The sequence below is a fragment of the Giraffa tippelskirchi genome, chromosome 13 (genome assembly GCF_054371585.1).
Source record: "Giraffa tippelskirchi isolate mGirTip1 chromosome 13, T2T-mGirTip1v1.2.pri, whole genome shotgun sequence".
Taxonomy (NCBI): Eukaryota; Metazoa; Chordata; class Mammalia; order Artiodactyla; family Giraffidae; genus Giraffa; species Giraffa tippelskirchi.
In genome coordinates, this window is record NC_137287.1 from 38,164,194 (window position 1) to 38,192,008 (window position 27,815).

The 27,815-nt window shown below is 51.6% G+C and overlaps 2 protein-coding genes and 1 long non-coding RNA gene across 48 annotated transcripts in view; 2 read left to right on the forward strand and 1 right to left on the reverse strand.

The window, feature by feature from the left end:
* The window catches only part of CREBBP (CREB binding lysine acetyltransferase), a 122,838-nt gene extending 102,996 nt beyond the window's left edge, over positions 1 to 19,842 (forward strand). For 2 of the 3 annotated variants that reach the window (XM_081554917.1, XM_081554918.1), the window contains 12 exons: positions 2,633 to 2,713; positions 4,236 to 4,292; positions 6,715 to 6,792; positions 7,114 to 7,181; positions 11,158 to 11,308; positions 11,640 to 11,786; positions 12,389 to 12,502; positions 13,062 to 13,227; positions 13,529 to 13,696; positions 15,266 to 15,427; positions 15,585 to 15,866; positions 16,649 to 19,842. In XM_081554917.1, coding sequence (XP_081411043.1) covers positions 2,633 to 2,713; positions 4,236 to 4,292; positions 6,715 to 6,792; positions 7,114 to 7,181; positions 11,158 to 11,308; positions 11,640 to 11,786; positions 12,389 to 12,502; positions 13,062 to 13,227; positions 13,529 to 13,696; positions 15,266 to 15,427; positions 15,585 to 15,866; positions 16,649 to 18,772 — 3,598 coding nt within the window. In that variant the 3' untranslated portion in view covers positions 18,773 to 19,842. Of the gene's footprint in view, positions 1 to 2,602; positions 2,714 to 4,235; positions 4,293 to 6,714; positions 6,793 to 7,113; positions 7,182 to 11,157; positions 11,309 to 11,639; positions 11,787 to 12,388; positions 12,503 to 13,061; positions 13,228 to 13,528; positions 13,697 to 15,265; positions 15,428 to 15,584; positions 15,867 to 16,648 lie in introns of all 3 variants that reach the window. The other variant, XM_081554916.1, reaches the window with a different exon arrangement.
* Positions 19,843 to 23,338: 3,496 nt separating this feature from the next.
* LOC145531741 (uncharacterized) lies at positions 23,339 to 25,402 on the reverse strand. Its single transcript, XR_014072709.1, has 3 exons — positions 25,238 to 25,402; positions 24,704 to 25,052; positions 23,339 to 23,612 (listed from the first exon to the last, which is right to left on the reverse strand). It is a non-coding gene; the product is annotated as an uncharacterized LOC145531741 (long non-coding RNA).
* The window catches only part of TRAP1 (TNF receptor associated protein 1), a 52,499-nt gene continuing 48,802 nt past the window's right edge, over positions 24,119 to 27,815 (forward strand). For 5 of the 44 annotated variants that reach the window (XM_081554939.1, XM_081554956.1, XM_081554964.1 and 2 more), the window contains exons 1-2: positions 25,621 to 25,714; positions 26,920 to 27,000. Coding sequence is in view for 9 of the 44 variants with exons in the window: in XM_081554920.1 (XP_081411046.1) it covers positions 25,639 to 25,714 (76 nt within the window). In the remaining 35 variants the exon portion in view is untranslated. Of the gene's footprint in view, positions 24,590 to 24,697; positions 24,773 to 25,170; positions 25,297 to 25,620; positions 25,715 to 25,918; positions 26,211 to 26,919; positions 27,001 to 27,815 lie in introns of those variants that run through there. The other 39 variants (XM_081554940.1, XM_081554955.1, XM_081554929.1 and 36 more) reach the window with 17 other exon arrangements.

Sequence of the window (27,815 nt, forward strand, 5' to 3'; positions counted from 1 at the left end):
GGAAAGAACCATTATGTATTTCCAGGGTGAATAAAGATGGGGCAGGCTGACATTAACATCTGCCACCTGCTGATTCCCAAAGTGGTTCCCACCTGCTGGACCAGATGGGTGGCTGTGCCCCCTCTATGGGCTGTCATCATCTCAGAAGGGTGCTCCAGGGAGGCCCGGACCCTTCCCCCTTCCTCTCCCCGTCCACCTGAGGAGGTTTGATTCTCCAACATCTCCACCCTGGGTCTTGGACAGGCACTCTGTCCCTTCCAGTTTCTGACCCTGAGGTTCTTAGGTATGCGAGTTAGTTATATGCAGACAGCGTAGGTTTCTGCAGCCACCCGGGGGCTGCCATTCAGCCACCAGTGCTGTGTTCTGGGCCTGTTTCCTCCAGTGGAAATGATGGCTTTATGATTCCTGTTCTGTAGATGTTGCTAGGTGTCATGTCCTGCTTGAATAAAAGCAGTGAGTTGTCCAGGATTTTAAACTGTTTAGACTCAGGTGTAATTATCATGGCGATTTCATTTCAAAATGTGTTCAATAGTCCTCTTCGAGCTAGCCCACTATGGCCAGATGTTTGCTCATAATGAATTGGAACACTCATTCATTTTAAAAGGGATGCAATTTGGCATTGAAGAGATAACATTTTTGCATATTGTTCTGATTGCTGCTTAATTGGTTTACAGTATCTATACTTTAATTCTTTCTTGCCAGTTATGATCATGTCCTCCTACACATGAAAATTCCTTTTATTACATGATTTTAAGGCTCTGTAAAAATATTTACAAAATAGTGAATAGCCAGAATATTACTGTAGTTCATTCAGAGAAAGAGATACGAGATACATAGTTTTTAAAAACAGCAGTGTTAGTCTATTTATTCCTGGTCAGTTTTTAATCTTGGCAGACTTTGTTAATTGAATTAGTTCTAAATAAACTGGTCCCAGCAGGAAACTCTTATTAATCCAGTTGCTACACACAGTGAATCTGTCATGTTCATCAACAGTCTGAAAAATTGGATAATCTTGAAATGCATGCATGCTAAAGTTTTATACTTTTAATTCACTGTATGTGTTTAGTCAATGAAATATGGCAGACAGCAATGTTCACTCAATGTGTTTAATTAAGGTTAGGATTAGAACTTGTGGGTATCTGTTTTAGTGGTAACAGAGACAAACTGGCCAGGCAGTGGCCTGAACCTCAGTCATTTGTAGCTACACATGTGTGTGTGCGCGTGTGTGTGCGCATGTGCGCGCATGCGTGGCTGTGTGTGTGTGTGTCTAGCTGCAAGCTGCTACATCTCCTCCTGCCTGTGTGGTTCCGTGTGGCGCTCCAGTCTCGTCACAGTGTCTTTAACACTAATCCTCTTGGCATCTTGTAGATGTAGTTCTGAGCACTAAAACCGCATTTTATTGTGCTGCCGTTGCTACCATATATTCATCCTTTTTGCTTCTGCAGTTCACCTCATTCGGCTTGTTTACTTCTGCGGTATTCCTCTGTGCCCATCTTGTTTTTTGCAGCATCACCTGCATTTTTGTTGATTTCTCATTTGTGTCCTTTCCAAACATTTAATAGTTCTTATTTAGACTAATCTTATTTGGTAGCTTGAGCCCAGGCTCTATATTATAAGAAATTGGGGTGGTGGATAATTTCTCAAATGCAGATTGTGATTTAAAGATTAACTCTAAATTTGCTTAACTTGGATTGTTCCCAAGTTAGAGCAATCATTGAGTATCTCAGATTGATGAATGATTGGTTCCAGTACCAAAAAGTTTAAAGTCAAAGCATAGAATTGAATTTTAAGATTGTTCATGGATTTACATATATTGTATTGCTTATACAATATATCATAGTTTGTTCTCTGTATATTCTTACTGATAAATGGCTGGAAAGTCTTTGACCCCGATTGCATTTCTGTTAAGTGTTTGTCTAGAGTATGGATTTGGTTTCATTTCTATTGTAACTCAATTAAGTAAGTGAGTAACATGAGAAAAATAACAGGAGAAAATTAAAACCAGTTCTGGGTGCTCAGCATTTTCATACCTTTAAAGATCTGGCTTAATAACGGAAATAAAATCTATGAATTGCTGTCAAGCATAAATTTCCCATTTTGAAAAATAAAACTATTTCAGTTTAAATTGCTTTTTTAAGGATTTTTGTCAGACTGTTTTGTTCAAAGTAAATTTTTTCCATCTCAAACCCTGGAGTTACATTTGGTTTTCTCTTAAGTAAGAACAAAATCCAAACTCCTTAATGTAGGCTCCTTGCAATTCTAGTATTACCAACTCCTTGAAAACATTTGCATTTTGGAGCTGAAGGAGCCCGTTGTTAATGATGATGGCCTGGGATGTATGCAATGAGACCGAATGCTAATCAATGCTTTGCCTTGGCTTTCTGCTCTGTGTTGTCTTGGTGTTTGCGTCTTACCTTTATGTCTGTGCTATTTGTTCCCTCCCCTGTTCTCTAATCCTGCCCTTCCCCACCTGCCTCTGTTCCTTTCATTGTCCTCACTGACCCATCAATCAACCAACAACGCCCCCCCTTCGTCGTGGTGATCTGCCCTGCTCTGATTGGTGGCTTCGTTGCTTGGGTGGCTGTGTGTTATGATGGACCAGTTCACCCAAGTATGGCCTTCTTGCTGACAGGTATCACTTCTGTGAGAAGTGTTTCACAGAGATCCAGGGGGAGAATGTTACCCTGGGTGACGACCCTTCACAACCCCAGACGTAAGTACCATCCCGTCATTTCTCTTGGGGGTGACCCTGGATTGTTGTTTTCCTCTTGTCCACAATTGAAAGGGAAGCACCACTGCCGTTGTGACTTTCTGTTGTGTATTTTTCATAGTAACTGTACCCACATTCATACTTTACAGTGTGGCTGAAGCTCAGTGCCATGCCCACGTCCTTCCCTCCACCCAGGGCCTTGATGCTATAGCCCCCATTGAGTCCCGGGGCCTCTCGTAACCTAGCTCTATATCTCTTCTTCCAAAGTACTTGCTTTTTCCCAGTGGCTGTCAACTTCCATTTGGGGGACTGTAAATTTTCCTTTATATCTAAGAAACCAGATAATCCTAGTCACAGAACTGGCAGTAGTAAAAGTGAGTCTTCTTTGCATACCCCTTCTCCAACATTTAGTTAGTCTTCCCCTGAAGCCTCTGTCCTTGAAGTTGCGGAGGTAACAGAAGCCAGGTGGGGAGATCCCAGCAAGTACATGTGTCTCCTTCCTCGCTGGAGGCTGGACACCTGCTCACAGCTCCAGCACAGACAGGCATGAGTTAGCTCATTCATTCCCTCCCTGAGTTCACCATTTCCTCCCTGATGCTTATCCTCTGGTGGAGTAGACAGACGTCCAGAATGTGGTGAGAAAAAAAGCAGAACCCAGTCCTCAAATTGGATGATCGAGGGGCCTAAAGACCTGCCAGCCAGCATAGCCACCCAGGACCGCCAGCACTGTGCCTCTCTCTCTTCTGACTCTGTCCTAACTCCTGCCACTCAGAGAATGCTGCTAGCGCAGCTGCCCCCACAATCAAGAAGGGCTTCCCACTGAAGCCGTTTCCGGTGCTGTTGCAGTGACATTCACTCTGCAGCTCAAGTTTACTTTATCTAAACACAGAATAGACCATAGGCACCCATAAGATATATAAACCAAAATGTCAGAAATTCTACTTACTCAATTTCTTTTTCTAGCCCCTGTCATCTTAATTCTTTGGTCCAATTGTGTGATTAATAATTGGATTGTATAATTCTGCGAATCAAGTAATTCACATATACACTGATCACAACAAAAGGACAATAGAAATGAAATACTCAGCCCTTAAAGAATAAGAAAACATCCCCAAGTACATGCTGAAGGAACATTATAATTGGAAGAATTGGTTGCACCAGTCTTGGTCAGGTTCAGTAGCCAGTCACCGTATATATTTGACTGGGAATTAGCAGGTTTGAGTGTGAACATAATTTTCCCACCATATTTTGACTGACCTCACTTAAATCTTGTAATAAGTGTTGATGAGGATTTTGAGGAAATATTCGAAGGAAGACCAAAAAAAAAAAAAATGGTGGTGATTTTTGTGGAATTAAATTTTATATGTTCATGCCATCATTGCATCTGCTTGAGAGTTCTGCTGACCATCATTTACTTTTTATGTGAAGAACTAGTTATAGGATAATATTCCAGAGACCCTATAGTTTATACACAACAGATAAAATTTAGTTAATTAACATTTTTCCTCTTTCCCCCCCAAATAAGGACAATTTCAAAGGATCAGTTTGAAAAGAAGAAAAATGATACCTTAGATCCTGAACCGTGAGTATACAGCTATTTCTTTCTGACTTTTAGGTTTTTAACTTTCAGGTTGGGAAAGTTCCTCCATGTGATTGGGTTGCTGTAGAAGACACTGGAAATAAACATATTACCCTGGGTGGAACTTTCTATGTGGATTTACTTCAAATGTGGATTCTTTTTTAACTCACACAAAAGATGTGTGTCTGTAGCATGCTGTCCAGCTGCTGAATTTTACCAGTGAGAAGAGTATGTGGATGTTTTGGTTCTATTAGAACCTCTGTAATAACTTGGTCATCATTGTCTTTAAGAAGCCATTTAGTGTGAATCTGTAGAGACTAAAGATAGTATTTGGTGAAGGGGTCCTAGTATCACTTAAAGGGAATTTTTAGAGAAACTCTTAGAAATCAACTGTAAAAAATAAATAATGGGAAGCCCGGTGTTGTGTTGGATTGGCCAAGAAGTTTGTTCAGTTTTTCCATGTGATGTTACAGAAAAATCCAAGACAACTTTTTGGCCAACCCACGTGTGCTTGCCACCATCTTTGGTAGGGTATGTTTTCAAAGGTTGTTGTCAGTCTCCTTTCCTTCAGTGATCAGTGAGAACACTCAGTTTGTAAAGTTTGCTTTGTAATAACCCCTTAAAGAGGCCTCAGAGCTCCTTCTATGCTGTGGCACCTCCGAGGTGCCCAAAGCCAAGTCCTGAGGGCATCCCAGTGTGTGGAGACACCCGTTTTGTTCTCTCCCTGTGGTGAATGCCCATCCAGGGCCGCATAGTGAGCAGAAGCTGCAGCCCTGCTGGGTATTTGATAGCCCTGCTGGCTGTGGTGCATCCAGAGCTGAGAAGCAGGTCCTCCCCTCCCTAGGCTCAGCTTCCAGGGGGGAACACAGACTTCACTCTGTGTCAGAGCTGCCTGTCTCTCCTGGCAGCCACGCTGGTGGGGGTTGAAGGGGGAGCAGTGAGGGAGGACACGATGAACAGTTAGCAGAGCGCCTGGTGCACGAAGAGCTGGCTTCCTGTCTCTTTGTGGAAAATGTTTACTTTATATTGGAGTATAGCTGATTTCCAATGTTGTGTTAGTTTCTATATTAACTTTCCAATTGCAGAATACTTTATGTTGAGGTAGTAGGTACCAGGCAGTGGGGAAGACATGGATGAATAAGGGGGCCCTGTCCTGCAGCCATGTGTCTTCTAGTAGGACAGATGGATGGATGGTAGCACAGGAAGCGGGAGGCAGTAAAGTGGTCCAGAGGGAGGGGCCCTGGCCCAGGCAAAATGGCATCCTGGAGAAGGTGGCCCTCACCTGGAAGGGGCGTGGGGTGGGGGTGGGCAGGTCATTGTAGACGCAGAGCAGTGAAGGGACCTGGGGCAGCAGCAGCAGTGCAGGCGAGCTCAAGTGGAGGCAGGCAGGGAGCACACGTGGGGCCCCCGGCAGGAGGAGGCAGGGGTGCTGGGTTCCCTGGTGCCTGACTTTTGGTGTGGCTGCAGAGGTTTTAAAGGACCACAGAGAGTGGGAGGGAGTGGCCTGGGAGAGAGTGCTAGAGGACGGTGGGTGAGGCCGCTGCCGTGCTGCCCACTTTGCCTATGTGTCCAGTTTTCCTTCAGCAGAGCAGAAACAGAGAAGCTGGGTTAGGCTCGCTCTGTGATCGAAGGTTCATTCTCAGCAGGGGCAGAGGGAGGGTCAGGGCCAGGAGGCGAGCGGGGGTAGTGAGAGCATGCCTGGGGTCTCGGGGCCCAGCACCCAGGCTGAGAGGAGGAGCCCGGGGCCCCAGACGGCCTGCAGAAGTGTGGTGTTCTCTAGCCCCTTCAGCCTTCCACAGGGTGTAAGTTGTGGCAGCCTTAAGGGCATGGCTGAAAAAATAGGCTTTGACCTTTAAGCATGTTTGGCAATGAAGATTCCTAGGTGAGGTGATAAGGTATGGGTGAGCCATGGCAGAAGCTGTGAGGAGGGCGGGTAATGAGGTGAATCCCGACCTCTGCAGTGTTTCCTTGAACAAAGGCCATCATTTCCCGCCCTGGTGACTGACTCAGAGCAGACGTTTCCTGTGCGAGGCGAAGAACAAGAGCTTGTAACACTGACAGTATTGTTTTCTGCTGTTGAAGTCCGTTTAGGCATTTGTAGTCATCTGGAGCAAGCACTGGTCTTGAAAATGTGACCTGTAGGATAGGCCTTTGTCATAGCAGTTTTTAGAAGTAAATTTTCATTTCTGGTTGCAAAAGAGATGAGGGGAAGAGAGGAATGAGGCATTGGTACAAAGAAGGGGAGAAAGTCAGCTTTTCCTGTAGAACACATCCTACTGATGCGTGTTTCATATGTGGCTGAGTTAGTCAAGAGACAGGTGACTCCCGAGGAGTCTTGAAGTCCTCGTGGGGACAGGGTGTGAGCACAGCACTCAGGCTCCGTTGTGCGGTTCCATGTGTGACAGGGCACTTCTTTGTCTCCTAGTTTCGTTGACTGCAAGGAGTGTGGCCGGAAGATGCATCAGATTTGTGTTCTCCACTACGACATCATCTGGCCTTCAGGGTGAGTAACTTCCTGGTGATTTCCTGAGACTCCAGGAAAGGGAGAGCAGTTTGCGCAGAGTGGAGGGGAGGGCAGTGGCGGCTGCTGTGCCTCTCATCGTCGTCAGGGAGGATCCGGCAATTAGAGGGATGGCAGTCGGTTCTAAATTTAAGTCTTAAGTGTTTGCCCGCTTTAGGCATTGTAGAATCAAAGCAGTCTGCCTCTTCGCTTTTGTATAATGATGTGATGTAAATTGCCAGCAAAGTATTTTAATGCTGCATTTCACTAGTTTGGCAACATATACTGTTATATAATCTGATGACACCCATTATTTTTTTGCAGCTTTGTATGCGACAATTGCTTGAAGAAAACGGGCAGAACTCGAAAAGAAAACAAATTCAGTGCTAAGAGTAAGTCGTGGAAGGGTCTCTGTTTCCTGGTCTGTACGTTTTAGAAACGTGTACATCTTTCCAATCTTCCTTTGATTCCTCTAACACACGGCTTCAGGGCTTGCTTGTCCAGGTCTTTATCTGTGGCTTTGTTTTCTTGTAATACTTGTATTTTTCTTATCTTACCCTTAAAGAGAGTCATTTAGCTTAACCTTTATGTGAAAGTCAGCTTTATGATCAGACTTGTGTTTTAGATGAAAGTTTAGAAACTTAGTTATATAGTAAACTTTGTGAGCTCTGAGAAAATGTCATCAGATCCTTCTCAGAAAACTTGGAAGTAATGCACACACATCCTTTGGTGACGGGCACACTCAGCCCTGGTTTCATGTGCAGGTGGCTATATGCCCATCAGTAGGTGTGGGCCCCGCTGTTGTGAAGAGTGACCCTCTGGGACCCTTGGAAATCACCCAGGACTGATCAACCCCACCAGGACTGGCCAGAGCCTGGTCTGCCCAAGGGCTGCGTGGGTGTGTCACTGCTGCATTGGTGTCTGCGTGGAGCACCCTGTCGCTATAGGAGTGAACTGTTCATAAGTGTACGGTGTGTCATCTTCATCAGCTCGGCTCTCAAGTGCTGGGGCCACCTTCTGTAGCTTGGCATGCCCAACCATCCTTCTGCTGAGTCAGCAGCAAACCTGACTAAGAAAAGCCTCTGAAGGACTTCCCTGGTGGCCCAGTGGATAAGAATCCACCTGCCAATGCAGGGGACATGGGTTCAATCCCTAGTCTGGGGAAATCCCACACACCTTGGGGCAACTAAGCCCGGGTGTCACTACTGAGCTTGTGCTCTGGAGCCTGGGAGCCAGTTACTGAGCCCAAGTGCTGCAGCTGCTGAAGCCCGCACACCCTAGAGCCCGTGCTCTGCAACAAGAGAAGCTCTGACGCCACAACTCAAGAGTAACTACCACGCAGCACAGCTAGAGAAAGCCTGCATGCAACAATGGAGACCCAGTGCAACTAAAAACAAGTAATTAATTAATTTTAAAAGGGAAGAAAGAAAGCCCCTGCAGCAGTGCCTTCAGAGCTCAACCCACCCCCAGACTCCTGGCTGCTCTCACTTCTCTCCAGCAGGACCAGAAGCTAGCACACTGTTTGGGGTCCTCGGCCAGAGCCAGGCTGACTAGAGTAGAAGAGAGATGGGATGTTGAGGGGGTCAGTGGGCAGGAGAGAGGGGTGCAGGCAAGGAGGAAGCCCCTCAAAAGCTCTCCAGGTCGGTGTTGACTCAAGTTCAGACTGTCATTACCAAAGTCCAGTTATCCTGTCACTTAAACTCTTGTCAAACCTTTTGAAATACTGATGAAATCACCAGCTATTGTAATAGTTTTCTTTAGATCAGGGTTTCTGTACTGACATCTGGGCCAGAAAAATCTTTGTTATGGGGGCTAACCTTTGTAGAATTTTAGTAGCAGTGTGCTCAGTCCCTCAGTCGTCTCCAACTCTTTGCAACCCCATGAACTGTAGCCCATCAGGGTCCTGTGTCCATGGGATTCTCCAGGTAAGAATACCAGAGTGGGTAGCCATTCCCTTCTCCAGAGGATCTTCCTGGCCCAGGAATCGAACCCTGGTCTCCTGCATTGCAGGTGGATTCAGCAGCAGCTGCCCACTAAATGCCAGTAACACTCTGCCACTGCTTCCCCTTCCCCCACCCCTCCTCCACCCCCATGAACAGTGGCCATGAGAAATGTCTCCATATGTTACCAGACGTCCTGGGCAGGGGGTCCAGGTGAGGACTCCTGCTTTAAAGGATTCATTCCGAGTGATGTCACTAAAGTAGTCAGCAACTTAGAATCACTTTCCTAGGCTAGAGCCTCACTGACCAAAACAGAGCTAGTTCTCAATACAAGAACAATTGCAGCCTGAAGATAGAGAGGTGGAGGGGTGAGGTGGGACAGGAGAACCTGAGAGCTGGCCCAGCCCCCACCCCCACCCTAGAGTCCAGAGAATGATGTGGACCTCTAAAGGTGTAGAACATTGAGTTACAGAAAAGGACCTTAAAAGTGCAGCATCTCCCCTTGGTTTTTGATTTGAGCATGAATTAGTGTCATCTCTGCAAGCATCTGTCAGTCACAAGAGAGAGGTTGCCTCCTGGGTGTCTACACTGACTTGGTGCAGGGGTGCAGGGGGCCATCCATCCTGCCCCATTTTATGTAAGGAATTTGAGTGCCTTCGGGTTTTGGTGTCTGTGGGACTCCCAGAACCTGTCAGTCCCCCATGGATGCGGCGGGATGACTGCATTGAAAATACTTTACAGCTGCTGGTCAGCCAGTGATGCTAACAACTGACCAAAACCACCTCGGCACCTTCCTCCACTCTGTTGGTTAAAAGCGCACAAAGTAACAACTCCAGGTGCTTTGGAGGTCAGCGTCAGAGTGTTCTTACTGTGTTTGGTTAAGGAAATCCTTCCTAAGAAAGATGCAACCCAGAGGTCAGACAGCACAGCCTTGAAGGGTTTGATCACATAAAGGGAAATATGAGGCCTCCATCACACGCCGTGGACAGGCATGTGCATGATGGGGTATGGTTTAAAATGTCCGTTTTCAGACTCAGCAGTTCCACTTTGACCCACGTCTCCCACAGGAATATTTGGGGATTTACTCCTGTGCAATGTCTGGAAGTCATGGTGCCTGTAGCCGCAATTTCATGAGGGAAGGAGGGGTGGTCCCTGCGGCAGGGCTGGGTGGCCATCTCAGCTGTCCTCCCTTCCTGGACTGGAAGCCACCTCCTGAGGGAACAAAACCTGCTCAGCAGCCACGTGCGTGGGAGCACTTGGGGGTGAGAACAAGAGGGTTTTCTTCAGGGTCTTCACAAAGATAGATGAGGTGGTTGTGAGCCCTTTGCGCCTAATCTCATGTTTCTCAGGATGGTCGAGAAGCCATGGCCGGTCACAAGAGTCGGGGTGCAGAAGTTTATACTTTTTAATGGGGTTTTTATTTCATTGCCATTGTTAAATTTTTTTTCTTTAAATCACTTTAATTGAGGTACAACTTATATACCCAAAAAATTCCACCATTGGTGTGTTTGTTGCAGAGAGAATGAACTTAGAAAGTCTACATTTTGCAGATATTTCTTAACCTCAGTAAGGAATCAAGCCATATAATTATAAATTCAAGCCATCTTATAAATAGTCACTGTCATCCTTTTTGCAGCTTTCCCTTCTAGTCTTTTTTCCTGCACATGCACAGTTTTTTCTGCTGTGACCTGTATGTGTAGTTTCATGCTGTGTAACTCCTATCACAGGGACCGCTCCTGGGAGAGGGAGGGTGCAGAAGGAATGGGGGGTGGAGCCCACCAGGAAAGGGGCCTGGCCAGTCTGCATCCTCAGGCAGTGGCTCCTGCTGCCCAGGTTTGGAGCCCTCACAAGACTGGACTGGCTCGGTCATCTTAGATTCAGCAGCGGGACGCCCCTCAGAGCTGAGCAGGAAGGGGCATGCGTGCCAGCCTGCCTTCCAGGGAGAGCAGCGTCAGGCTTCCCATTTCTGTTAAGAGTTCTTCCAGAGTGGGAACCAGCCTCAGGGCACAGCCGAGACCCCGAGCAGCCATGTGGGCACAGCCAAAGCAGAGCCCGGTGTCACCAGGACGTGGGCATGTGGGGCGGGAGGCAGGTGGACTCTGTGGAACCCCCTCATGCCTGCTCCCCTGCTTAACCCCAGAGCCCATCTTCTTTCAGATTTGGGTCCACCTTTGTGGCTCTTCTGCCCCTTAGAGTTGGAAATGGAAATTTGGGGCATTTGATAGCAGTTTCCAGCGTGTGGAATGCCTAAGATTCCAGGGTTCACCTTTCTCTTGTAAAATGCTCACCGCGTAGGATCTCGTTAGATCCCTTCTGTATTTAGAGAATGTCAGTCCTTAAAATATCAGACTACCCTGGGAAGAAAATGTGGATTCTGTAGCCTCAGCCCTTCCCAAGCCCTCTCATCTGCCTCTTCTGGATTTTGCAGGACTGCAGACCACACGGTTGGGAAACCACCTGGAAGACCGAGTCAACAAGTTTTTGCGGCGACAGAATCACCCTGAAGCCGGGGAGGTGTTTGTCCGCGTGGTGGCCAGCTCAGACAAGACGGTGGAGGTCAAGCCCGGGATGAAGTCACGGTTCGTGTGCAGACATTGTCCCAGTGGGCACCCTGCCTGGTTAACCAGAGCCCTGCTTTCTGGCAAGGCTTTAGAGTCTGGCAAGCATAATTTGAGAGCTTTTCATCAATTAGCATGTAGCCACCCTTCTCTCAGCGTCCCACACTCTTCAGGGGAGGTGGAATTCCTGTCCAAGTGAGGCTGTCAGAGTGGGGCTGCAGCTCTGAACTGCCTGGGCCAGTGGTCCAAAGGGGCGACCCCACCTGCAGTTCACCTGCACCACGCGGGTCAGAACAGCAGCTCTCGTCTGTGTAAACGGTGATGTGTGCAAACAGAAGGCTCTTTGTTCCAGGTTTGTGGATTCTGGGGAGATGTCGGAGTCATTCCCGTACCGAACCAAAGCGCTCTTTGCCTTTGAGGAGATTGACGGGGTGGACGTGTGCTTCTTTGGGATGCATGTCCAAGAGTACGGCTCTGACTGCCCCCCGCCAAACACAAGGTAACCCTCAGCCCCTTTCTGGTGCGTGTGTGCCCTGTGCTGTGTCAGTGACCAGGGCTCTAAACATCCTGGAGAACAGCTTCAGCAACCAAACAAGTTAGTTTGGTTTTCACCTAAGCCAGTGAGAAGGGAAGGGTTTTGATGACTGTTCTGTGTTGAGTGCATGGGTTCTGACCCTGATCTTGCTGTGGCCCCTGTCTCACCTGGGGCAGGTAGATGTATGGAGAAGGGGCCTGAGTGCTCATTGATGGACCTGTGAAAACATCTGACCTCTGCCGAGAGTTATTTCCTGTTCAGTCAGGAATCTGGGTGGATGGGAATCAGAAGTGGCTTTTCCTAGTGGCCCCCGGTCTCTCCCTGTCGTTCTCACGGTGAGGGATGATGTTGCTGCCCAGCTCAGGGGTTGATTGGATTCCGTTCTGTCGATTGGTAGCAGGGGTTGGTGGTGGTGATTTTCCCATATCTTGTTTGTGGCCAGTGTAGATACTATCAGAGCAGTTTATTTCTAGAGCTTTCTTTGGATGCTGGTGTTTGGTTTCACCTTTGGGAGATAACGTGAACTTCCAATTAATTTCTCCCTGCTTCCCTGCCCCCCCGCCCAGGCGTGTGTACATATCTTATCTGGACAGTATTCATTTCTTCCGACCCCGATGCCTCCGAACAGCCGTTTACCATGAGATCCTTATTGGATATTTAGAGTATGTGAAGAAATTGGGGTGAGTTGAATTGAGATTATCCAGAACTAATAAAACTCTGTTTTTAATTTTCACTGTGGCATTTATTTTGTGAAATAACAAAAGTTTTTTTTTTTTTCTTTTAAGGTTTTCTGTGTTTTTATTTTGGTGTCCTTAGATTCAGAGACAACCCTTCCTGAAGTCGTGTTGGGCCATGTGGGGCTAGGGCTTTCCCTGCCTTCTGTGTTCTCACATTCTAGTCTGTTTTTAACAGTTTGTTGAGGCATATTTTATGTATCATGCAGTTCACCTGTTTCACTTGTACACTTCAGTGATTTCTAATAACCTTAGCAGGTGATGCAGCCATCACCATAACAGTTTCAGAACGCTCTCACCCCCGCTCCCGCTCCCACTCCCATAAAACCCCGTGCCCATTTGCTGTTCATCCCTGTTGGACCCCTGTCCCCAGCTGATCTCCTTTGTGTTGTTTTCCTTTATAATTATTTCTATCCTTGCTTTGGTTCCTGTGCCCCACCGTTACTCCCAGAAGGCAGGGATGGTTTTGCTCCCTGCTTCCATCTAAGTTGTGTGTGTCCTGCAGGTATGTGACAGGGCACATCTGGGCCTGTCCACCAAGTGAAGGAGATGACTACATCTTCCACTGCCACCCCCCTGATCAAAAAATCCCCAAGCCAAAGCGCCTGCAGGAGTGGTATAAGAAGATGCTGGACAAGGCCTTCGCTGAGCGCATCATCCATGACTACAAGGTGCGTGTGCCTGGGGTGGGGGCAGGGCATCTCACATGTCTTTCTCTGTGCTCACATGGGTTAGAATTAATAGCCACTTTAGGAGAAATGTAAAGCAAAAATTAAAAAAATTTTTAAAGCATAAACTTAGAAGCAGCTTCTCTGCTATCTGTGGAGACTCACAGACGGGAGCTTGAGAACAGAGGCAACACGGCCTGTGAGGCCATGCGGTCCTTCCCCCACATCATGGCCCAGAGCCCCCTCCTCCCCAGAATGTCACCCAGGCCCCCTCGTCTCACTGCTGCGCTTGGTCATTCTGTAGGACATTTTGAAACAAGCAACTGAAGACAGGCTCACCAGTGCCAAGGAGCTGCCCTACTTTGAGGGGGACTTCTGGCCTAATGTGCTGGAGGAGAGCATTAAGGAGCTGGAGCAGGAGGAGGAGGAGAGGAAGAAGGAGGAGAGCACCGCGGCCAGTGAGACCACGGAGGTAATGCCAGGCCGCGCGCTGGGTTTGTGCTTTGGCAGCCAGGTCCTCAGGAGGGGGCCTGCCTTGTCTGCGGTGGTGTTTCCGCACAGCCTCACTGTGTGGTCACCCACTGCGGGCCCGGCCTGGGCCTGGGCCGCAGCCCAGCCATGGTGCCCAGCCCCGGAGACATAGGATCTCCTAGGTGGACAGAGGGGCTCGCTCTGGCTTCTCTGGGCAGGACGAGCAGGGCTGAGACATGGAAAGATGAGAGGAGGGCATCTTGCAGGGAGCCCGGGAGAGATGGGCAGAGGTGCAGACGGGAGTCGTGGTCAGGAAGCAGTCCGTTCCGTTAAACACTGACTTTGAGGAGGAGACTCACATTTGCAGGCCTCGTTCACTTGCTTTGTTATAAACTGCCTCCTGCTCTCCACTGGGCACTTGTGTGTTTGTGCCCTCGCTCGGGTCACTCTCAGCCCCCGCCGTGTACAGGCACCATCCTGAGGGCTACAGTGGGAACTAGTGAGAGAAGCAGGAGAACAGGTGCATGCGTGGTGCACCCTGAGGTGGTGGAGGAGGTCAGAACAGACACAGGGAAAGTGGATGCAGGCTTTCAGGGGGCCTCGTCTGGGGAGGTGGTACGTGAGCAGAGACTGACTGGAGAGAGGAGCCCAGGAGATCCAGGGGAAGGGCCTCCAGCAGGGAGAGGAAGGTGTCAGAGTCTGAGCCAGGAGCACGTGTGTCATGTTTCAGATGCTCAAGTAAGAGCTGATGGTGGTTTAGTTGGACACGAAGCTGTCAGCAGTGAGAAGCGTAGGATGTGTTTCAAGACTAACAACCCCAAATTTAGGGCGTGTAAGGACAGTTCTGGATGAAGGCCGCCTGCTAGGTCTGGGGCCTCAGGACTGAGTCAGTGTTGTGGCCTCTCTGAGGGGAGGTGGACAGGGAGCACACCTGGGGGACGATCATAAACTGGCTGTGGACCCATTCACCCATTCATCTTGAGAGGCTGGTGATTACTGACTGCATGGGCCTGGGGCCCCAGGAGGGCCTAGGGCTGCCTGAGGAGCTGTATCTGGAGCCCCGGGCTGGGGTTTAATGTCTGCTGGCTGCTTTGGGTGGCCTTTGTGTGCTTTAGAGCATGTCCTCTTTGGAACACAGCCTCCCCAGCCCTTTCCAGAATGGAGAATGCCTGGGTGAGGATGTGATGAGCTCTCATGTCACAGGTGGGTCCCAAGGGGCTGTGCTCATCGTCCTCGGCCTGCCAAAATTTTGCCGGGCCTCCCTGAAGGCAGAACCTGTGGGCCCAGAAGATCGGGTGATTGAGGGCTAGAGGTGCTGGGAAGCTGCGCTGGTCACCACCATGCCCACTGGGTCCACGTCCACCCATGTCACCTTCCTCTCAGCACTTACCTCTGAAGGCAGCAGTGTTTGTGGCCTGTGAGCAGGCAGGTTGCAGTCCGCTTGGCCTGCTTGGTCACCTGCCTCAGCCCGGCTCCCTGGAGCCCCCGCAGCCAGGAGCTGGCGGCCTGGCGCCTGCCGAGCGTGGAGCAAAGGGCAGGGTGGGGCTGACCACCATGCATCTTGTTGCAGGGCAGCCAGGGCGACAGCAAGAACGCCAAGAAAAAGAACAACAAGAAAACCAACAAGAATAAAAGCAGCATCAGCCGCGCCAACAAGAAGAAGCCCAGCATGCCCAATGTGTCTAACGACCTGTCCCAGAAACTCTACGCCACCATGGAGAAGCACAAAGAGGTGGGGGCCGGCAGGGCGGGGTGGCTGGGCACCGAGCAGGGAGCCTGCGCCAGGCACCAGGTGGCTGGTCACAGCCGAGCTCAGCCCTGGGGACTGCAAGAGGCAGGCTTGGTCCTTCTCTTCACGAGGCTGACATGGCTCCTCCTTGCACCCCCAGGTCTTCTTTGTGATCCACCTCCACGCTGGGCCCGTCATCAACACGCTGCCCCCCATCGTCGACCCCGACCCCCTGCTCAGCTGTGACCTCATGGATGGACGGGATGCCTTCCTCACGCTGGCCCGGGACAAGCACTGGGAGTTCTCCTCCTTGCGGCGCTCCAAGTGGTCCACGCTGTGCATGCTGGTGGAGCTGCACACCCAGGGCCAGGACCGCTTCGTCTACACCTGCAACGAGTGCAAGCACCATGTGGAGACGCGCTGGCACTGCACCGTGTGCGAGGTGAGTGCTCCCAGGCTGCGCGTGTGTGCTGCAGGGGACTCGTAGCCGACTTTTTCCAGGGAGAGAAGGACCAGGTGAAGAAGGCTTATCGGTGCACCAGTCCACCGTTGGTTTTGAGATTGTTTGGGGTTCACACGAGAGGCCTGGATGTGGAGGGGTTCTTGCTGTGTGCCCGTGCTGGGGTCCCCTCACGCTTTGGCCTGGGGCCTAGTCCAGGCCATACGTCCTCAGGGTGGGAGGCAGTCGGTGCGCTTCCCTGGGAGACTGTGTTTGTGCCGACCTTTCCACGGTGAGGAGACGCTCACAGGGCACCGTGTTATTTTATTCTCTGCTTTGTTAGCATCAGCCCAGTGTCTCGGATGTGCACAGGCCTCTTGGCACTGGGTGGGGACCCAGACGGGAGAGCACAGCGGGTCCTGGTTACACTTGCAGTGCCCCCCAGCTCTGCCCTCGCCAGGAGGCCGAGGATGCCGAGAGCCCTCCTCTTGTGGAGGCCTCAACCCCAGTGCCCCCGAGCTGCCCTGCAGAGCTCTGGGGACACCTCATGGGCACTTGGGGAGTCCCCCACAGCATGGACCGGCAGCTTGGGAGGGGCAAAGGGGCCGCCAGAAGAGAGAGTAGCTGGGGCAGTGGCCTCCGGAGCTTTCTGGGGTGCAGGTGTTCCCTGGAGGGATGTTCTAGGGAGCAGATATGTTTGGCATCTTTGAGCCTCTCGAGGGACAGGGTGCAGGGGGCTGCTGGTTGCGGCTGCATGCTGACTCGTTCCCTGTCCTTGCCTGCAGGACTACGACCTCTGCATCAACTGCTACAACACGAAGAGCCACACCCACAAGATGGTGAAGTGGGGGCTGGGCCTGGACGACGAGGGTGGCAGCCAGGGCGAGCCGCAGTCCAAGAGCCCCCAGGAGTCGCGGCGCCTGAGCATCCAGCGCTGCATCCAGTCACTGGTGCACGCCTGCCAGTGCCGCAATGCCAACTGCTCGCTGCCATCCTGCCAGAAGATGAAGCGGGTGGTGCAGCACACCAAGGGCTGCAAGCGCAAGACCAACGGTGGCTGCCCGGTGTGCAAGCAGCTCATCGCCCTCTGCTGCTACCACGCCAAACACTGCCAAGAAAACAAGTGCCCCGTGCCCTTCTGCCTCAACATCAAACACAAGCTCCGCCAGCAGCAGATCCAGCACCGCCTGCAGCAGGCCCAGCTCATGCGCCGGCGGATGGCCACCATGAACACCCGCAACGTGCCTCAGCAGAGCCTACCTTCCCCTACCTCAGCGCCGCCCGGGACCCCCACGCAGCAGCCCAGCACGCCCCAGACACCACAACCCCCCGCCCAGCCCCAGCCCTCGCCCGTGAGCATGTCACCAGCCGGCTTCCCCAGCGTGGCCCGGACTCAGCCACCCACGACGGTGTCCACCGGGAAGCCCACCAACCAGGTGCCGGCCCCGCCACCCCCCGCCCAGCCCCCACCCGCGGCGGTGGAGGCAGCCCGGCAGATCGAGCGGGAGGCCCAGCAGCAGCAGCACCTGTACCGGGTGAACATCAACAATGGCATGCCCCCGGGGCGCACGGGCATGGTGACACCGGTGAGCCAGATGGCCCCTGTGGGCCTGAACGTGCCCCGGCCTGGCCAGGTCAGCGGGCCCGTCGTGCCCACCCTGCCGGCTGGGCAGTGGCAGCAGGCGCCCATCCCCCAGCAGCAGCCGATGCCGGGCATGCCCCGGCCCGTGATGTCCATGCAGGCCCAGCCAGCCGTGGCCGGGCCGCGGATGTCCGGTGTGCAACCGCCCCGGAGCATCTCACCCGGCGCCCTCCAGGACCTGCTGCGGACCCTGAAGTCGCCCAGCTCCCCGCAGCAGCAGCAGCAGGTGCTCAACATCCTCAAGTCCAACCCTCAGCTGATGGCAGCTTTCATCAAACAGCGCACAGCCAAGTACGTGGCCAGCCAGCCCGGCCTGCAGCCACAGCCCGGCCTCCAGGCCCAGCCCAGCCTGCACCAGCAGCCCGGCCTGCAGAACCTGAACGCCATGCAAGCCGGTGGGCCGCGGCCTGGCGTGCCTCCGCAGCAGCAGGCCATGGGCAGCCTGAACCCCCAGGGCCAGGCCCTGAACATCATGAACGCAAGCCACAACCCCAGCATGGCGAGTATGAACCCACAGTACCGAGAGATGCTGAGAAGGCAGCTCCTGCAGCAGCAGCAGCAGCAACAGCAGCAGCAGCAGCAGCAGCAGGGCGGCGCCGGCATGGCTGGGGGCATGGCAGGGCATGGCCAGTTCCAGCAGCCCCCGGGCCCTGCGGGCTACCCCCCCGCCATGCCGCAGCAGCGGATGCAGCAGCACCTCCCCATGCAGGGCAGCGCCATGGGCCCAATGGGGGCTCAGATGGGGCAGCTCGGCCAGATGGGGCAGCCTGGGCTGGGCGCAGACAGCACCCCCAACATCCAGCAGGCCCTGCAGCAGCGCATTCTGCAGCAGCAGCAGATGAAGCAGCAGATGGGGTCCCCGGGCCAGCCAAACCCCATGAGCCCCCAGCAGCACATGCTCTCAGGACAGCCTCAGGCCTCGCACCTTCCCGGCCAGCAGATGGCCACGTCCCTCAGTAGCCAGGTGCGGTCTCCGGCCCCTGTCCAGTCTCCGCGGCCCCAGTCCCAGCCTCCACATTCCAGCCCGTCGCCACGGATACAGCCCCAGCCTTCACCGCACCACGTCTCGCCTCAGACTGGTTCCCCCCACCCAGGACTCGCAGTCACCATGGCCAGCTCCATAGATCAGGGACACTTGGGAAATCCCGAACAGAGTGCAATGCTCCCGCAGCTGAACACCCCTAACCGGAGTGCGTTGTCCAGTGAGCTGTCCCTGGTCGGCGACACCACGGGAGACACCCTAGAAAAGTTTGTGGAGGGTTTGTAGCATTGTGAGAGCATCACTTTTTTTTCCCCCCCTTTCATGTTCTTGGACCTTTTGTACTGAAATCCAGGCATCTGGGCTCTTTTTATTCCTAGATGGAACTGCTACTTCCAAGCCATGGAAGGGTAGATTGCTGTTTAAAGAAACAATACAAAGAATATATTTTTTTGTTAAAAACCAGTTGATTTAAATATCTGGTCTCTCTCTTCTCTCTTTTTTGTTTTTGTTTTTTCGTTTTTGTTTTTTGTTTTGGGGGGAGGGGGGTTTTGTTTGGATTCTTTTGTCGTCATTGCTGGTGACTCATGCCTTTTTTTAACGGGAAAAACAAGTTCATTATATTCATATTTTTTATTTGTATTTTCAAGACTTTAAACATTTATGTTTAAAAGTGAGAAGAAAAAAATAATATTCAGAAACTGATTCCTGAAATAATGCAAGCTTATAATGTATCCCGGTAACTTTCAGACGTTGCGGGAAGATTTTTTCTATAGTGAACTCTGTGGGCGTCTCCAAGTATTACCCTGGACGCTAGGGATTGGCTCCTGCGTGCACACACGTACACACCCACACACATGTCTATCTATACATACTGGCTTAAGCCAAACTCTTGTCTTGCAGATGTAGAAATTGTTGCTTTGTTTCTCTGATAAAACTGGTTTTAGACAAAAAATAGGGATGATCACTCTCTTAGACCATGCTAATGTTAATAGAGAAGAAGCATTCTTTTCTTTCTTCTATGTGAAACTTGAAATGAGGAAAAGCAATTCTCGTGTAAATCATGCAAGCGCTATAATTACTATAAATAAGAAAATTCAAGAAGATCCAATCACTGTATAGAATGGTAAAGCACCAACTCATTTCTTATATCATATTGTTAAATAAACTGTGTGCAACAGACAAAAAGAAGGGTGGTCCTTGAATTCATGTACATGGTATTAACACTTCGTGTTCGGGGTCTTTTGTTATGAAAATGCTGTTTTCAACATTGTATTTGGACTATGCATGTGTTTTTTTTTCCCCTCATTGTATATAAAGTACCGCTTAAAATTGATATAAATTACCGAAGTTTTTAACATGTATTCTGTTCTTTAAGATCCCTGTAAGAATGTTTAAGGTTTTTATTTATTTATATATATTTTTGGAGTCTGTTCTTTGTAAGACATGGTTCTGATTGTTTGCTCACAGAGGAGAGGCGGGGGCTGTGGTCCTGCCGGCTGTGGGGGTGGGGGCAGCCGGGCTCGGCCAGGGCCACACAGGTCCTGCTCGGCTGCCGACAGAAGACCCCCAGCCAGAGCCGGGGGCACCAGTGGGCCTGAAGCGGCACTTTGTCTCCCGTCCACTCCCTGTCTTAGCCACCCCCACCCCACCCCCGTTCCTACCTGCCAGTCCCAGAGCTCATGCAGAGGGTGTCCTGGGGACCGGAGGGAGTCCGCCGCCCGGCCCTCACCTTGGCTCAGCAAGGGAGGACGCCATCACGGCCCCCTGGGCTGGGCTGGGCGGACGCGGCGCCAGCCAGCCCTTGCCCACCTGAGGGGCTGCTCTGGGGGCTGCCGGGGGCACAGCGCAGAGCACTGACTGCCAGCCCCGCTGTGATGAGAAGAGGTCTCCAGCTTCGAGTGACGCTTGCACTTCGCCACCACCTGGTCCTTCCCTTAACTCTCTGCTCTAGTTTCAGGGGTCCTTACTGAGGGGTTGACATGCAAGGTCCTGAGCACTGTAGAAATGACATCTCAGAAGAGGACCACGGGCAGGAGAGCTGAAGTTCCTTCTCTGGTCTGCATAGTCCCTCCTAGGCCACAGGCAAGTTAGAGTCTTGCCTCCCATTCCCTCAGCCCCCAGCCACGGGGGACTAGGTCAAGGGTTGTGATGTTCAACTTGGAAATCATGGCCCAAATAGCTCTCCTTTTGGCCCTGAATTCATAGAAATATTTCCAAAATAATGTGAGTTGAGAATCTAAATTTGAGGAAACTCTTAAGAAATGAGTTGTGACACAGAGCTCTGAATCTTGTTCTAATATTGTAGATCTAGTCAGGTAAGACTTAGGACCACCATCTTTGCTGCCATCCAGCCCCACCCATGGCCAGAGAGAAACAAGGCCAGACCCAAGGCCACGTGCCATCCCTGCTCCAGCCCCTCTTCCTGGTTGCCTTCTGCAATGATGAGAGAGCCCTGGGCTGAGTCTGTATTCACACAAGAAGTGTGGGCCTTCTGGGCCCTGGAGAAGCAGCTTCAGGCTCATACTCCAGATGCACAGCCCTTTAACCTGGCCAGTGGGGAGTCTCTTAGGTCATCCTGGAGTCCAAAGCTCTGTACTGACCTCATCCTCTTGGAAATCCCGTGCAGTCTTGTTGCCAGAGGATGCGGCTGAGGGTGTGGTCCGGATGCTAACCCGGCACTTGGTGCAAGGAAGTTTCTGTGTGAGCCGGAAAGCCCTGACACAGTATCTCACGTGCTGTCTACTTAAAAGAAGATAAAAGCCCTATATTTGTGATCAAAAAGAGGAAACTTGAAATGTGCTGGTGTTTATAATAAAAGCTGGTAAAACTGCGTGGATTCAAGGATGGTTCCAGTTGGCTAACGACCCTTAGAATTAGCTTAGCAGCCAAGTCATAAGATAAAAGGGTTCAGTTGATTTTGTCTAGTCATGTGTTTATGTTTTTGGGAATTTAGCATGTTAAAAACAGGAGTTGGCTGCAATGTCTGGGTAACACAAGGTGAAGAGCCTTCTAATATCTCAGGCTGAAGACATGTAACTTTCTTTTGATTGCTGTTAAGTGGAACCAAAGATTTTATTTGAGCCAAAATATGCTTTTAGAACTACACAAGAAAAAAGCTACTTTTGGCAATTACCTGGTCAGTGGTTAGGTCTCCCCATGTCCACTGCAGGGGGCACAGGTTTGATCCCTGGTTAAGGAACTAAGAAACTGCAAGCTGTGCAGCACAGCCAAAGAAAGCTACCCTAAAAAAGCAAAACTGAGTGTGGGTGGCAGCCAGGGGGTAGCCAGGAAGTCCCTGACTCAAGGCCGGTGCTGGGAAGTAGACGTGTGTACATGCAGGAGTGGGTGGGGCTGGGGTCAGCATCCGCCTGGGATCATGAAGCCACAACACTGTTACTCAAAGTCAAGAGCACAGGAACCGGTCAGTTGTTAGATACTAACCTGAGTGTAGCACCCAGGCTGACACAGACAAAGCTGAGAAACTGACAAGGAGCTGGTGATGCAAGCGGTGCCTTCAAGGAGCTCTCGCCTCTCCACAGAGGATGGACTTGGATCCAGTGACTATGTTGTGACTGAAATCACTTCACTAAACTGAAGGATTCAAAGGGCACTGACAGAACACCCCGAGGAAGCGGTTCAGGTGTCAGGGGATCAGGAAGAGACCTCGGGGTGGGAGTTCCCTTGGCCGTGAGCAAGCCCCTCTGCCTTCCCAGCCTCGTGAAAGACAGCAACACTAGGTAACAAGTGCTGTTCAGATGTGTGTCCACCCCTCTGTAAGGTGGGAGAACAGAGGCAGCATCTGGTCTGAATTCATGAGCACCCAGGGCGGATGTGAGCCCCAGTCAGACTCACGCCTTGTGTTGGAAAGGAGCTTTTCCTCCAGCCTTAAGAAGCGTCCCATGGCCCCCCGCTCCTATTCCCAGGTTCACTGTGAGCCCACTCGGGTACCGTGGTGAAACAGGGGCACTGTGGTACAGCATAGCCTCTTGAACATCACTGACAGTGGTAGGTGGTCACAGGTCCTCACAAAGGACCATGTGGCTACTTTGGCACCGAGAAGAAATGGTGACAGTGTTGGTCAACGGCAGTGGCCACAGCTTCCAGCTCCTGGTGTAGATGACCCCAACCCACCTCCCACCTGACGCCTAGAGAGTGCTTAGGTGTGGAAAGGGGTTTAATGTCTGATCATGGGTCCCCGTGGCTTGTAAACTTCTTATAAGCAGATCAATGATATGGATACAATAAAGGGTCCTCGAGGGAGGTGGTGATATTTAGGGAATGTTGCAAGTGAGGTGAGGGCCCTGCATCCCACAAGTCATTCAGGAAACTGTCCAGAGAGGATACTCCAGGGAAGGATGGCGAGGGACAGGGGGGGTCCTTTCTGTGCCACATCTGGGCACAGGGTTGGGGCCACAGAAGACAGAGGGCTGCCTCGTGCCACTGCACGGAGAGGGAGAGTCCTGGGGACCAGATGCCAGCACCGCAGCTGTGCTCCCAAAGCCAAGAGATGTAGAGAAAAGAGCAGAGGGGCCCGGGGGGCCACTCAGGAGGCACTCAGAGCTGACAGGAGCTCAGCTGCCAGAAGTGGGATCACCTGTGAGAGTGAAGCCTCCACCCGCGAGAGCACAGAGGACTCTCGGGTTCCTGGGGGGCTGCTTCTCACTGTTCCCCACCCTCCAGACACTTGAGTTCTGAGCTGTGGTTTCCTGGATGAGGAGCAGGGGTCCTCGTGTGGGAAGAGGGCAGTGAGTGGCACCAAGCTGAGGCCCCTTTCCCCCCAGGAATGAGCAGCTTCAGGTCTCCTGATGCACACCTGCTGCCTCCAGCTGATGTTCAGAGAAGCACCGGGTCTGTCCACTCAGGAAATGTTTATTGATTGGCTCCTGAGCAGCGATATACAGCCCTGGGAGAACTCAGGCACCTGAGGCAAGTCCTGAAGGAAGGTGCTGGGCTCAAAGATGGGTCCAGTTGGTCTCTCCATCAGGTCGAGGATCGCAGGCCGTTCCACTGTTGAGGAAGCACGCGATCCTCCACTGCCATGTGTCCCAAGGGACAGTGTTTCCTTCTCAAGCTTAACGTGCACGTGGATAGATTATCCGGGATCTTGCTAGCATCTTGATTCTTACTGGGGGATGGGAGTGTGTGTCAGAATTTCCTTATCTGAATAATATTCCACTGTACGTATAGAACATGTTTTGTTTACCATTCCTCCATCAGTGGACGCTTAGGTTGCTCTCATATTCTGGCTATTGTGAATAAAAATGCAGTGGGCATTTTTCATGGCCCTCAGCTTACCCCAGGGGAAGGCAGTGACTTCTGCAAAAGGAATGAGCAGCCTCACAGTGGCCACGATGATGGTGGGAGATCGAGGGGTCTCCCTCTGCCTACCGCTCCCTCCATTTCTCTCTCTGCTCTCCCCAAGCGACTCCCCACCCATCTCCATCAATTCAAGTACTTCTGCCTCTACTCATTCTTTCCCTTCTTCCATTTTTCTTATTTGCATAGGGCCTGAAATCTGATCATGACCTCCTCAAGACTGGCTTGGATCCCTGGGCACTTTAAAAAGCCACAGTTCCCTGGGTTACCAGGGGACTCAGTATCACAAAGACCTGTGACTGAGGGTATGTCTCTGAAGGCCACAGGCCAAGAGAGGACAGAGGGCCGTGGTAGGTGTGTCTGGACCCCGATAGCTTTGCCCTGGGTCCCGCCTGTCTTGGCAGAGGTCGGCCCACCCCCTACCCCACCACCACCAACTGAAGCCTAGGTTTCCCTCCTCCCTTTGCTAAATACCACTTCCTCTTTCTGTAATAAGAGGGCTCCCCAGGCTAGACCTACTGCCCCATCGACCAATGTGTCAGCACTTACAAGACACGGTTTCCTGAGTGGAGTGAACAACACATGAAATGAGAGTCTGAGACCCCTCATTTCAGTGACATCCGGGGAACCCTAAGTCTGGGACTAGCTCTGTCTGGAGTGTAGTGAGGGAGGGATCAGGCAGGGGTCAGGTTATGCAGGACTGAGGCTGAGGGAGCAGGGAAATCGCTGGAGTGCCCTGATGGAGGAGTCTAGCATCAGCGGCTGTGCAGAGAATGGGGACTGGAGGTGGGTGGGGGCGGGGGTGAGGGGGGTGCGGGGGCGGGTTGCTGGAGGTCAGTGAGGAGGCTGCTGGAGTCTCCAGATGAGCAACCTCCGGCTCTTCCATCCCGATAGGCCCACCTCTTCAAGGTTCCCCTTCTCAGCTGCTCAAGTCTGTAACTTGGCGATCATGCTTGACACCTTCTTCGTGTAAGTATTCCCTGTCACACCCCCTCCCGCACGGCGGCAGCTACGTCCAGGCCCCACTGGAGGACCCTCTCCTGGCTCCTGTCCTTTGAAGATCCTGTCACAACCTCGACTCATTTCTGTGCAATTATTTGTGGCAGCGAGTCTTCAGTGTGCCTCAGTCATCACCTCAGTCATCAGGGGGCCTCCTGAGCCCCACTTCAGGCGTTGCCGGAGAGTCTGCGTTTTACCTGGCTTGGGGCTCTGTGACATTGATGGTCCGAATCTCCAACCAGACTCACATCTAGGAGGGCAAGAGAATTGGAATCAATGCATAAGCCCAGTTTTGCTGGTGGGCCTTGGCTCCAGAGTTTTGGTGTAAGCAAGCCAAGCCTGAAATTCTCCTTTTTCACTCTTTTTAGCTATCTGGCCTGACTTGGTTGTAAGAGACTGACTTCCAGCGGTCTGGACCAGTGGCTGGGGACTTACAAAGACCCCGAAGATGTTAACTGCTTCTGCCCCGGCGCTGCCTTTTCACGCTGTTCGCGGTGGGTGCGAATATCTGCACCTGGTTTCTGGGACGCACATACCGAGGCCTAGTTGGCCGGCTAGTGCCCGGGCGGCCCCACGCGCACGGCCGTCGCCCTTGACAACGTGACGCAAGGTCGCGGGGGTCCCGCCCCCAGGCCCGACTGTCCTCGCGCGGGCCGGCCGCGCCCGAGCCACAGAGGGCCCCGCCCACTCGCCGGCGCGGGCGGCGGACGGGCAGGCGGGCAGCCGGGCGCGCATCGTGACGTCACCGCGCCGCGCCCGGAGAAAGCCCCGCCCCCGCCCCCGCCCCCGCCCCCGCCCCCGGCGCGCGTGGCTACCCCGGACGCCGGAGGAACGACATGGCTCGCGAGCTGCGGACGCTGCTGCTGTGGGGCCGCCGCCTGCGGGCGCCGGCGCTGGCGGCTGCCTGCGGAGGTTAGGGCGACCGGACAAGGAGGGTGGGAAGCGAGCGGGGGCGGGAACGCGCGGAGCCCCCCGGGTCTCCACAGCCCCTTTTCTGTGTGGGACGCGGTGGCGGCTCTCCCTCACGCGGCGCGGGAGGTTCTGTGAGGATTATGCTCCCAGCGCGCGGCGAACGTTGAGGGGGCACCTGGCTCGGCCCGAGCTGCGGGTTTCCCCGGAGGTGACGGGGTTGAGCCCGGGCCCGCGTGACTGCGTGCAGGAGAGGCTGCTCCTCAGCGAGCTGGTCAGGCCGGGTTGAGGCGGAGGGGCCGCGGGCAGTTTCGGGGAGTTGAAACCAAAGGACGCGTGTGCGCTGGGAACGGGCTTCACCTCAGCCCCTTGGGTGCTCTTGGCTCCTCCCCTCCCCCAAGTGGAGTGGTCCCTCGTCCCATTGACACACGTGAAGGCCCTGCGCAGCCCGCGGACTCTGGGTTGTTGACCTCCGTAACCCAGGGCTTGGAATTGGGAGGTGCTCAAATCAATGTTGGAAAAACACCCATGACCGCAGTCCCTGCTTTCACTCCCCACTCGGAAGTTACGGCGGGTGAACGTCTTGGCGTTCCTTCCTGGTTTACACACATATAAATACACACATCTAACGAGTTTTACGTAAAAAGGCCTAAACCGTTTATGCTTTGTGCTACAGACTTTTTTTTTAAAGCTCCAAAATGGCTTACATATGTCTTCTGTTTGTATGTATCAGTTTACGACTGTACAACGGCCGCGTAGTATTCTGTGTTACGGACGACGACGTATCATCGTTTACTTAACGTTGTGCTGTTGGCGGACGTTATAAAGATGATTTCCGAGGATTTGGTTTGATTGGCGGTTTTTTGGGTTGTCTTGGTGTTTTGTTTTTTTTTTGCTCTGGTCATTAGCGTGCTGTTTAGAATGGGCGAGTATTTAATCTTTGTGACCATGTGTGGCATTTATTTAGAATTACAGAATTAGAATTTTAGAATTGATGGTTCACAGCGTGTGCATATTTGAAATGTTACGTGATAGTGCCAAATTACTGTCCAAAAAGGCTTAAGCAATTTATATTCCTATTAGCTGGGAATGAAACCACCTATAGCAAGGCATCTTCTCCAACACTGGGTATTTCCAAACTTATATTATATCTTGTTTAACTTATATTTGCATGGGTAAAAGTAAGAATGTTTTCATCTGTTTTACAGCTTTTTCTGTTACCTGAGTTTAAGATGTTGCAGTCTCTTTTTTTTGAACAATGATTTTTTGAAGATATCATGCATTAACAGGTAAAACAACTGTAGTTTTTATTATTGTTACTTGTATCCAACGCCTTCCTTCCTTTGGGATTTATTTCCTGTTTTACCAGAGTATACCCTTGTGTTAGTTTTGCAGAAAAAGACAATGGGTTGTAAATTTTTTAAGCCCCACCATGTCTAAAATTTTTATTTTGCTCTCATACTTGTAGTTTGGATGGGTATTGCATTCCAGGTCAAAATAATTTCCTTCAAAGACTGATAGTTCTCTGTTGTCTTCTAGCATCTTCATTAAAGGGGAGCAGTCTTGTCAGTTTGATTCTTGTGTTTTTTTGGTAGCTGACTTGTCCCTCTACCCAGCTCCCCTGGGGAGAGAAAGAAAGAGATTTTCTTTTCTTTTTACTCCTCATGTTCTAAGATGCTCTAATCATGTGTGTTTATAATTCATTCTTTGTACCATTCTTTTTCTAAAATTTATTATTTATTTTTTGTTTACTTAGGCTGTGCTGGGTCTCTATTGCTGTGGGCGGGCTTTCTCGAGTTGCACTGAGCGAGGACTTCTCACTGTGGTGGCTTCTCTTGTGGATGTTTTAAGTGTGCAGGTTCAGTAGTTGTGGCGCACGGGTTTAGTTGCTCCGTGGCATGTGGGATCTTCCTGGACAGGAGTCGAACCCATGGCCCCTGCATTGGCAGGTGGATTCTTAACCACTGGACCACCACGAAGTCCTGTATCATTCTTACTCTTTTGGTTGGCATTGCAAAAACAAGACTGTGAGGCAGCCATAGTAAGAACGGTTGGTGCTTAAATTAACTTTTCTGTTCTCTACTGGCTGGAGCCTTTGCTGGTA